Source organism: Dipodomys merriami, unplaced genomic scaffold (genome assembly GCF_024711535.1).
Source record: "Dipodomys merriami isolate MVZ:Mamm:240054 unplaced genomic scaffold, mDipMer1.0.p SCAF_654, whole genome shotgun sequence".
NCBI lineage: Eukaryota > Metazoa > Chordata > Mammalia > Rodentia > Heteromyidae > Dipodomys > Dipodomys merriami.
This window is the reverse complement of record NW_027206240.1, coordinates 335488-346883: the sequence shown is the minus strand read 5'-3', so window position 1 is coordinate 346883 and position 11396 is coordinate 335488. Positions and strand designations below refer to the sequence as shown.

Below are 11396 nucleotides of genomic sequence, written 5' to 3'. Positions count from 1 at the left end.
GCCGGGACTCAGGGAGGGCGCAGCCGAGCCCGGCTCAGCCTCCAGGGCAGGCTGGAGAGGAAGGGCAGGGCAGGCGGGGACAGGTAGGAGCCGTGGGTTAGTCACCGGGCTGGGGTGGGCGTGCCGGGCCAGAGTTCCCGGAAACGTCAGGCGGGTGTGAACGGCCGACGTGAAGTCGGTGACAGGACGCGAGTTGGGGCTGGATTGAACACTCGCTTCTGGAGCTTTCTTTTGTGGTCTGTCTGTGAAGCTTTCTGAGATCACTGTCCTCCCCCCTCCCCCGTGTCTCTCTGTCTGTCTGTCTGTCTGTCTCTCTCTCTCTCTCTCTGTCTCTCTCTCTCTCTCTCTCCTGCGCTTTGTGGGGGTTGGGGAATTTCAGGGAGCCAGGGCACAGAGCTGAGGTTAGGGAAGGTGTGGCAGTCATTCCCAGGCTGGGTCTACAGCAGGTCACACCAGCCCTGGTCAGCTCAGCTCAGAATGGTGCAGCATGGAGCTTGGAGCAGTAGAGGATTCAGGTAAGGCCAGGGTGATCATGGGGTGGGGGTGGGGGCCCCCATAGACACAGGGAGGTTGCACCCCTCTTGTAGAATGTGGGGAGAGCGGAAATGATGGATCCTCTCCCCATCGAAGCTCTTTTTTCGGTCTCTTTCCTTTTTTTGGTGCTGGTACTGGGATTCGAACTCAGGGCCCGGGCTCTGTCCCTTTGGTTCGTTTATTTTCTTCAAGGATGGCGCTCTGCCACTTGAGCCACCGCTCCACGTCCAGTTTTTTGGCAGTTCACTGGAGAGCAGAGTCTCCTGGGCTTCCCTGGGCTGGGTTGGAACCGCCACGCAATGAGCCGGGCGCCGTGGCTCACGCCTGTCATCCCAGCTACCAGGAGGGCTGAGGGCTGAGGTTGGTGGTTGAAAGCCAGCCAGAGCAGGAAAGCCCGTGAGATGCTCAGCCCCAAGGAGCCACCAGAAAGCCGGAAGTGGAGGTCTGGCTGAAACAGCTAATGGTTACAGCCAGGGCCCTGAGTTCAAGTCCTAGTACCAGTTCACACACACACACACACACACACACACACACACACACACACACACACACACACCAATGGTAGAGAGCTGGGGAAGGTCAGATGTGAGAAATGTCCACGATGACTTTTATTTTGTTATTTTGGGTCGGTCATGGGGCTTGAACTCAGGGCCTGGGTGCTGTCCCTTCCAGGCTGGTGCTCTACCACCTGAGCCACAGCGCCCCTGCTGGTTTTCTGGTGGTTCATTGGAAGATCAGAGTCTCACGGACTTCCCTGCCCAGGCTGGCTTCCAACCTCGATCCTCAGATCTCAGCCTCCTGCGTAGCTGGGATGACAGGCGGGAGCTACGAGGCTCAGTCTGCTGAATAGAATGGTGAACAAATGGTGTAACTATTCCTACCCAGGAAAGCAGGGACGGTGAGACTTCTCAGTCTCGAGTAGCCGGGATTACAGGCGTGAGCAGCAGTACCCGGCCTCATGCGTTCCTCAGTCTCAGTAGTCATCCATAGACCCCGTCCTCCTTGGTGGAATGAAACATCCGTTGCTTTCTTTCAGTCTGCTTTCTTCCATGACCCCCCCACCCCCACCCCTGTGTCTACCTTACCCTCAGGGAGGGTTGGGGTGCAGGTTGAGTGCCCGTTCCCCAATCCACCTTCTCCACTTCCCTTTTCCACCCGCCTCGTCTCTGGCAGCTTTTCCCAACTTTGCCATCATCTGGACTGGCTCGGTGCCACACCACGCTGCCATCAGCACCTTCGGGGTGCAAGGGAGTGGGGGGGCTGGGGGACCAGGCAGGGACCCCACAGCTGCCAGTGCTCCGTGCGGCTCCCGCCTGTCACCCCAGCAACTCAGGAGGCTGAGATCTGAGGATTGAGGTTCAAGGCCAGCCCAGGCAGGAAAGTCTGGAGACCTTTTTTTTTTTTTGTCAGTCGTGGGGCTTGAACTCAGGGCCTGGGCGCTGTCCCTCAGCTCTTCAGCTCAAGGCGGGCGCTCTACCACTTGAGCCACAGCGCCACCTCTAGCTTTTCTGTGCATGTGGTACTGAGGAATCGAACCCAGGGCTTTATGCATGCTAGGTGAGCACTCTACCACTGAGCCACCTTGAAATAAGGTCTCAGTAAAACTTTGCCCAGGCTGATCTGAAACGTCAAATCTTTCCTCCAGGAAGGTTACAGGCGTGCGCCACCATGCCCGGCTTTGAGTTTCCTAATTGTAGGGTGCTTCGTGTAATGGTTAAAAGTGATCGTGGGTCATGGTAATTATAGAATCAACTGTTATGGAAAACCCAATGTAAACAGGCCTTTCAAAGCATACGGCTGCCACGAAGCTGGTTTTACCTGTGGAATATTACACTGCCATTTTGATAGAACAAATATAACAAAATTATGAGTGTGCTCACTGGTTGGGTGTGGAGTGGGGATTAAACTGGTATTCTTTTATTGTTGTTATCAGTTGTGAGGCTTGAACTCAGGACCTGGGCGCTGTCTTTGAGCTCTTCAGCTCAAGACTGGCGCTCTACCATTTGAGCCACAGCACCCCTTCAGGATTTCTAGTGGTTTCTTGGAGAAATAAGAGTCTCAGGGACATTCCTGCCCAGGCTGGCTTTGAACCACAATCCTCAAATCTCAGCCTCCTGAGTAGCTGGGATGACAGGCGGGAGCCACAGCACCCGGCCATGGTGCTCATTTTCAACTAGAACTTTACCTTCTACTCTGAGAAACAGAAACACAAAGTTTCTAAGGAATTGAAAACAAAACAAAGTGGGTTCTTGTTTGTTTGTTTGTTTAAACACAGAATCACTTTGTTGGCAAAGCTGGTCTGGAATCCCTGACCTCCAGTTCCATTTGCACTCAGACACTTGAATAGCTGGGACTAAAGGCGGGTGCCACTGTGCCCGGCTTCATTGCTTAAGTACTTATAAGGAGAAAGTGTCAGGAGGTATACTTGCGTCTGTGTGTGCTCGAAAGTCGAGTTTGCCAGTTTTGTGGTTGGAACAAGAAGGAAGCAGGTTCTTCTACTGCATTTCAAATGGACAAGGGGGGAAGTAAAATAAATGTGTTCCTAGGGCTCGGTGCAGCTGGGCACCGGTGGCTCACGCCTCTCATCCGGACTACTCAGGAGGCTGAGATCTGAGGATTGTGGTTCAAAGCCAGCCTGGGCAGGAAAGTCCATGAGATTCTGATCTCCCATGAACCACCAGAAAACCAGTAATGGTGCTGTGGCTCAAGGGGTAGAGCGCCCGCCTTGAGCACAAAGCGCCAGGGCTGGCACAGACACACACACACACAAAGGCACACTTTGGTGAGACGTATGTGTGCGCTCACGTGCACACAAGTTAGCTATGACATTGGGGTGGGCGGGACTTCCTGTGGGGGAGGGGGAGGGCCTGTAGCCCACATCCGTTCCCCTGATTTCCTTCTCTCGGCCCTGTGTATGTGGTTACCAGTTTTGCCTGCAGAGACAGCAGGTGCTGTGGTTGGTACTGTCTGCCTGCTCCGACATTTCCTGGTCTCACTTCCCTCCCAGTCTAAAGTCTCCATCACAGGATCCTTCTAGAACATTCTCTAGCTCTTATCCCCTGGGCTTTTTCACTGAAGGCTGGCACTCCCCTTCTGAGCCACGCGTCTGCATCCAAGCTCTTGGTTGGCAGGCTGGAGATCAGTCTCCCAGTGTTGTGTGCCCGGGCTGGCTTCGAACCAGGATCCTCCGATCTCAGCCTCCAGAGAAGCTGGGATGACAGGCGGGAGCCACCAGCGCCCAACCCAGCGATGTATGCTTCCCCATTGACAGATGGGGAAACTGAGGGTTCAGAGTGATCCTGCACCCCAGCTGAGCACTCCAGGGCGGGGATGAGGCTGAGACTTTGAACTGGGATTCAGAGTGTGGACTTTAGCAAACGCCGCTGATAACAGCTGGAAAATGCTACTTGTTATCTTGGCCCTTGGTTTTCTTTACTAACTTCTGTGTGATCGGACTCCTAATAGAATCTAAAGTAGGCTAGATAAGGCCTTTGTTGGGTACAGGAACAGGCCTGGAATCTTCTAAAAGCTCTGTGAGCATTTGGAGGGGGGGAGGTGGAGGTGAGGGAATCTGCCAAAATCACAGCCTTGTGGCTGGTTAGCAACTCGGGCCCTGAGTTCAAGTCCATGACAAACAACCACAGAAGAGAAAACCCAAAAGATTAAATTGTGTGTGTGTGTAAGAGAGAGAGAGACAGAGACAGAGACAGACAGACAGAGACAGAGACAGAGAGACAGACAGAGACAGAGAGAGTGTGTGTGTGTGTCACATGGGGCTTGAATTCAGGGTTTGGAGTTGATTCTGAGCTCTTTTGCTCAAGTTTAGAGCTCCTCACTTTAAACCACAGCTCTACTTCCGGTTTTCTGAGTGTTTTATTGGAGATCAGAGTCTCATGGACTTTCCTGCCTGGGCTGGCTTTGAACCACGATCCTCAGATCTCAGCCTCCTGAGTGCCTGGGATGACAGGTGGGAGCTAGCAGTGCGTAAGATGAATTTTTTTGGGGGGGGGTCACAGATGAAGTAACACAGCGTTGAGACAGGAGTGACACTTAGGTGGTACGGAGTGTGTTTTTGTTTGTGCCAGTTCTGGGGCTGGAACTCAGAGCCTTGAGTTCTCTCTCAGTCAACTTTCGTTGGGCTCAAGGCTGGTGTTCCAGCCCTTGAGCCACATCTCCACATCCATCTTTTTGCTGGTTCATTGGAGAAAAGCATTCTAAGAACTTGTCTGCCCGGGCTGCCTTGGGAACCACGATCCTCCTATCTCAGCCCTTGAGTAGCTGGGATTACAGGCGCCCCCCACGGCACGTGCCTCTCACTCAACTCCACTTGCTTTTCCAATTCCAGATCTTCACTGCGGAAGAAACCATGACCTCCCGCCCCGGAGTCAACCCTGGGCAAACCCTTGGTGCCCCCCTGCGCCCCAATTCCCAGGCTCTGGGTGACCGGGAGCATTGCACGCTGAGCTCTGGATATGTACCATGATGCCACCCGCCTAGCTCTCCTGTTCACCCGCCATGATGTGGACCAGCTCGCCACTGGTGGCCAATTCCTCCAGCGATCTTCCTTCTAACGGCACCCTCCCCCCTTGCCGGGACTACAGGACCACCCACCGGGTGCACATGGCGGTGTACAGCCTGGTGCTGGCGGCCGGCCTTCCCCTCAACGCGCTGGCGCTCTGGGTGTTTCTGCGGGCCCTGCGCGTGCACTCGGTGGTCAGCGTGTACATGTGCAACCTGGCGGCCAGCGATCTGCTCTTCACGCTGTCGCTGCCCCTCCGTCTGTCCTATTACAGCCTCCACCACTGGCCCTTCCCCGATCTCCTGTGCCAGCTCTCGGGCGCCGTCTTCCAGATCAACATGTACGGCAGCTGCATCTTCTTGATGCTCATCAACGTGGATCGCGTCGTGGCCATCGCGTATCCCCTGCGCCTGCGCCACCTGCGCCGGCCCCGCGTGGCGCGCCGCGTGTGCCTGGCCGTGTGGGCCCTGATCCTGGTGTTCGCCGTGCCCGCGGCGCGCGTGCACACGCCCTCCGTCTGCAGCTACGGGGGCCGGGCCGTGCGGCTGTGCTTCGAGAGCTTCGGGGACGAGCTGTGGAGGGGCCGCCTGCTGCCGCTGGTGCTGCTGGCCGAGGCGCTGGGCTTCCTGGCGCCCCTGGCGGCCGTGCTGGCGTCGTCGGGGCGGGTGTTCTGGACCCTGGCCCGGCCCCGGGCCGCCCCGAGCCGGCGCCGCCGCACGACGGTGCGCCTCCTGCTGGCCAACCTGCTCATCTTCCTGCTCTGCTTCGTGCCCTACAACTGCACGCTGGCCGTGTACGGGCTGCTGCGCGCGCAGCTGCTGGCCGCCGGGCCCGGGGCCCGCGCGCAGGTGCGGGGCGCGCTCATGCTCACCGTGCTGCTGGCCGGCGCCAACTGCGTGCTGGACCCGCTGCTGTACTACTTCAGCGCCGAGGGCTTCCGCAACACGCTGCGGGGCTTCCACGCCGCGCGCGCGAACTGCACCGGCGCCCCCCACGGGGCCACGGAGCCGCTGGCCGGGCGGCCCGCCCGCCCCACGCACGCCCCCACGCAGGAGTTGCTGCAGCTCCCCGAAGCCCGCAAGCCCCCCGCCCAGAGCCCCCCGGATTCCGCCCTCTGAGCGCCCCACGAGGGACCGACCAGGCGGGCAGAGCAGCGGTATCCTCTATGCAAATGAGGTGGGAGGGGCATCGTCCTGGACGCCAATAACAGGGCAGAGCATCCTTCTCTATGCAAATGAACTGGGCAGAGTGCCGTGGTCCTCCATGCAAATGAGATGGGCGGGGCACCAGCCGCCTCTATGCACATGGGGCAGGAGGAGCATCCTTACCCTCCATGTGAGGTGGATGAGACATCGTTATCCTCTATGCAAATGAGGTGGGAGGAGCTTCATCATCCTCTATGCAAACGGACTGGGCAGAGCATCGTTATCATTTCTGCAAATGAACTGGGCAGAGTGCGGCGGTCCTCTATGCAAATGAGCTGGGCCAGGCAACAGCTGCCTCTATGCAAATGAGGCAGGAGGAGCATCGTTACCCTCTATGCAAGTGACAGCCTTATCCTCTATGCAAATGAGGTGGGAGGGGCATTGTCCTCTATGCAAACGGACTGGGCAGAGCATCGTTAGCATCTATGAAAAGAAGAGTACGAAGAGTCTCACAGACTTTCCTGCCGGGGCTGGCTTTGAACCACGATCCTCCGATCTCAGCCTCCTGAGTAGCTGGGATGACAGGCGGGAGCCACCAGCTCCTGGCTGGTACTGACTTCTTGGTGAAGTTGGGGAAAACAGGCGGAAAGCCTTCCTGCAAGCCGAGGGAAATAAAATTATATACTTGCCCTGGCTCAGACTGATAAGTGGGGTCCAATATGGGGATCTGGGGTTGAGGCAGCTGCGGGGACTGAGTGCTTTAGAATCTCAAGTGTTTGGTGACCCCAACTTCAGAGAACTCCCACCACCTGCTAACTTCTGGGCTGATCTTCCAGCCATGGGGCCAATGCCTCTTACGTCTCGCGTGGTTTTCTTCTGCTCAGCAGGAAGGCAGAGTACGACGTGTATTCCATATGGATGGAATTAGGTTTCTTGCTTAGAGATGTGTAACATTGGGCCGGGAAGGTGGCTCAGTGGTAGAGCGCTTGCCACGCATGCGTGAGGCCCTGGGTTTGATTCCTCAGCACCACATAAGCAGAAAAAGCCAGAATGCTTGCCTTGAGCTGAATTGCTGAGGGACAGCATCCAGGCCCTGAGTTCAAGCCCCATAGCTTTGTCTGCTCAGGGCTGGTGCTCTGCCACTTGAACCATACTGCCATGTCTGGCTTTTTTGGGGGTTCATTGAAGATGAAAGTCTCAGAGACTTTCCTGCCCTGGCTGGCTTCAAACCATGATCCTCAGATCTGAGCCTCCAGAATGGCTGGGATTACAGGCGGGCCCTACTGTACCTGGCAAATGAAACTTTTCTTTTTGTCTTTTTTTCTGTCTTCATCTTAATTCTTGACCCCGTTTGCAATTCATGCCTTCTGCCCCCTTTTTGAATTTCCTCCATTCTATGTGCTTAATATTTTCTCTGCTTTGCCCAAAGGAGAATATTCTTTGTATTCTGGTCTCCTGCACTTTCTGCTTGCAAAAATTAAGGAGTTCCAAAAGGCTTTGTGTCATTTATACTGACACGTTAGACCTTAAAGCCATTTTATTTAATGTGTGTATGGACGCTGGCACTCAAGCTCTGGTCCTGGCTTTTTAAAATTTTTTTGCTGGCTGGGTGGAGATTAAGTACCTCCCAGATTTGTGTGCTCAAGCTGCATTTGAACCTTGATCCCCAGATATCGGTGCTGTGTGTAAGCTAGGATTACAGGTATGAGCCATGGGCATGGGATAAACATGGAGGCTTGAACTCGGGCGCTTTGACTGGCTAAACAGTCTACCATGCCTCGACCCCTTCTGTTTTTCAGACAGGGTCTCAAGCTTTTGCCCTAGGCTGGCCTTGAATCATTAACCTTCCTCACCTCCATTTCCCTTCATGGCCTGGATTCCAGGGGTCTGCTACCACACTCAGCGTATTTGTTGAGATGGGGAAGTCCCACTAACTCTTCCCATAAGCTGGCCTTCAACTGTGTTCCTCTCTTTGTCTGCGTCCATAGTAGCTGGGATCTCAGGCTTATATTTCCATACCCCAGCCAGCTAATAAGTTTGTTTGTTTTTGGTTGGCTGTAGGGCCTGAACTCTGGGCCAGGGCACTGTCCGTCAGCTCTTCAGCTCAAAGCTGGCGCTCTACCACTTGAACCACAGCACCACTTCTGGCTTTTTCTGCTTATGTGGTGCTGAGGAATCGAACCCAGGGCCTCGTGCATGCAAGGCAAGCGCTCTACCACTGAGCCACCTGCCCAGCCCCGTGGCCAATAAGGTTTTAAGACATGGAAATACACTGCACACATTTCATTAATTGGGAGAGTGGTTATGGCATCACATTTCATGAAGTTTCTGGAACTTTCCACAGCCTACATACAAGAGAAGTAGAGTGAAAAGGACAAATGACATTTTAGTAGCATTATGAAAAGTTGTGTGTGAGTGTGTGTGTGTGTGTGTGTGTGTGTGTGTGTGTATGTGTGAGTCCTGGGACTTGAACTCAGGGCCAGGGTGCTATCTGTGAGCTTTTGTGCTCAATGCTGATGCCCTACCACTTTGAGCCACAGCTCCATTTTGACATTTTGTTAGTGAATTGGAGATAAAGAGTCTCACAGACTTTCCCACCTGGGCTGGCTTTGAACCACGATCCTCAGATCTCAGCCTCCTGAGTAGCTGGGATGACAGGCGGGAGCCACCAGCACCCGGCATGAAAATACATTTGACTTCCAGAACTTTCTCAAAGACGTGGTTCCAAAGACATACCTTGAGATCCACACTTGGATTACTGTGTTAAGATTTCACACCTGATTTTTTCCAGAGCATTCTATAGAGAAGTGTTTCAACTCAGGACTTGGGGTGTTATAGCTCTGTACCCCAGTTTGTTTGTTTGTTTGTTTTGCTGGTTAGTTGGAGAGTCTCCTGGACTTTTCCTGCTTAGGCTGGCTTCAAACCATGATTTCCTGGATCTCTGCTTCCTGAGTAGCTGGGATTACAGGTGTGAGCTATGGGTACCTAGCTTGAAGTGTTGTATGACCGATTGTTAATGGCTGTCCTGAAGGCTTGGGGCTGCTCGTGGGCACACACAGGAGCTGTGGGAGTTGTGGGATCGAATCCCACACATCTTCTCTCGAAGAAGAAGGAACTGGACATTCCAGAGAGAAGAGTTCAAGGAAGTAAGTGTGATCCGCAGGAATAGCGTTGTCCTGGCCGCATGAAGACAAGAAAAATAGTTGTCTCCTTTTCCTCTTTGCCTGTGTGTGTATGTGTGTGTGTGTGTGTGTGTGTGTGTGTGTGTGCTGGTCCTGGGGCTTGAACTCAGGTCCCTCAGCTCTTCAGCTCCAGGCGGGCGCTCTACCACTTGAGCCACAGCGCCACTTCTGGTTTTCTGGTGGTTGATTGGAGATCAGAGTCTCACAGGCTTTCCTGCCCAGGCTGGCTTTGAACCGTGATCCTCCCATCTCAGCCTCTTGAGTAGCTGGGATGGCAGGCGGGAGCCACAGGGGGGAACATCCTTCAGACCCTGACATCAGTGAGTTGCTGTACAGGTTTCTGTCCCGATGTCTGCTTCTCGGTAGTGTTTTATTCCGTGTGTGTGCTTTCCCCAGTGTGTCTGTGTTACACTCCCGCGTGTATCTCTAGTGCCCTGCGGATGATTTACAGTGGTAAAGCGACCCCTGGTGGCTGCTCTGAGGAACTGACCTAAATTCCTCCCTCCCAGCCCAGCTTCTGACCTCTCTCTATGTCTGGGTGGGGCATACAGCCCTCAGCCCACCGAACTTCGTGGTCCAAAAACATAAAATAATAATCTTTGGAGTTTGGCCCTCCCCAAAAGTTACTAATGGGGGACCCAGGTGCTACTCAAAAGACTCACATCTAGAGGATTGGGGTTTGAGGCTCACCTGAGCCCAACAGTCTAAGATCAGCAAAAGGCCAGACTGGAGGCATAACTCAAGTGGTAAAGCACCGGCCCAGAGCTGACAAAGTCCAGTGCCAGACAGAGACTTAAAAGCCTGGTACTAGCCGGGCACCAGTGGCTCCCACCTGTCACCCCAGCTACTCAGGAGGCCGAGATCTGAGGACGGTGGTTCAAAGCCAGCCCGGGCAGGAAAGTCAGTGAGACTCATCTTCAATAAACCTCCAGAAAACTGGAAGTGGTGCTGTGGTTCAAGTGGTAGAGCACTCGCCTTAGGTTGAAGAGCTGAGGGACAGCGCCCAGGCCCTGAGTTCAAGCCCCACGACTGACAAAACAACACAAAACTGGTACTGGCACATGGGTGCACACACACACACACACACACACACACACACACACACACTGCACAAATAAAAATCTAAAAACATGCTTGAGTATTTTGCATATGTAAGAGCATAAGTAGATTCTAAAATAATCCAAACAATGTGTGTGTGTGTACCTGTGAGTGTGAGTGAGTGTGTGTGTGTGTGTGTGTGGACTCCAATCATATATGTCAAAAAAAAATCTTCTAACCTACTGTATACTTTATTTATCCTTCGCTTTTTTGGTCGGTCATGGGGTTTGAACTCAGGGCCTGGGCGCTGTCCCTCAGCTCTTCAGCTCAAGGCTGGCGCTCTACCACTTGAGCCACAGCACCACTTCTGGCTTTTTCTGCTTATGTGGTGCTGAGGAATCGAACCCAGGGCCTCATGCATGCAAGGCAAGCGCTCAACCACTGAGCCACCTGCCCAGTGCTTCGCTTATGTATTCTAATGTTGTTCGTTGCTTCAGTGTACTAAAGTGAATCACGTGGGCCGACTTGGCTTTTCTTCGGTTCTCAGATGCAACCCGGAGCTAAGTGCTCAACAAACACGCGTGGAATGAATACACAGATTTCTGTGAAGCACTCTGCTGTCCAGCCGAGCGTGTAGAAGTGGGGGGCTGGGATTACCGTGGGTCCTGAACAGGCCTTGCGGATTGAGTTAGTGGACAAGGTGAACCCCTGAATGCTCACCCGGGAGGTTTCCCAGGGAAATTCAAGGGTGGTCTGGGATAAAACATTAGACAGAAAGAGAAGGGAGCCGGCTGGGCAGATGGCTCAGTGGTAGAGCGCTCGCCTAGCATGCATGAAGACCTGGGTTCGATTCCTCAGGACCACATATACAGAAACAGCCAGAAGCAGCGCTGTGGCTCAAGGGGTAGAGTGCCAGCCTTGAGCCAAAGAGGCTCAGGGACAGCGCCCAGGCCCTGAGTTCAAGGCTTGGGCGCTGGT

At 54.1% G+C, this 11396-nt stretch overlaps 1 protein-coding gene across 1 annotated transcript; it reads left to right on the top strand.

Annotated features, from left to right (window-relative positions):
• The first annotated feature begins 366 nt into the window (after positions 1–366).
• LOC138815645 (lysophosphatidic acid receptor 5-like) lies at positions 367–6171 on the top strand. The gene is made up of 2 exons (XM_070005063.1): positions 367–515; positions 4880–6171. The coding sequence occupies exon 2, from the start codon at positions 5050–5052 to the stop codon at positions 6169–6171; it is 1122 nt and encodes a 373-aa protein (XP_069861164.1). The 5' UTR covers positions 367–515; positions 4880–5049.
• The last annotated feature ends 5225 nt before the right edge of the window (positions 6172–11396 follow it).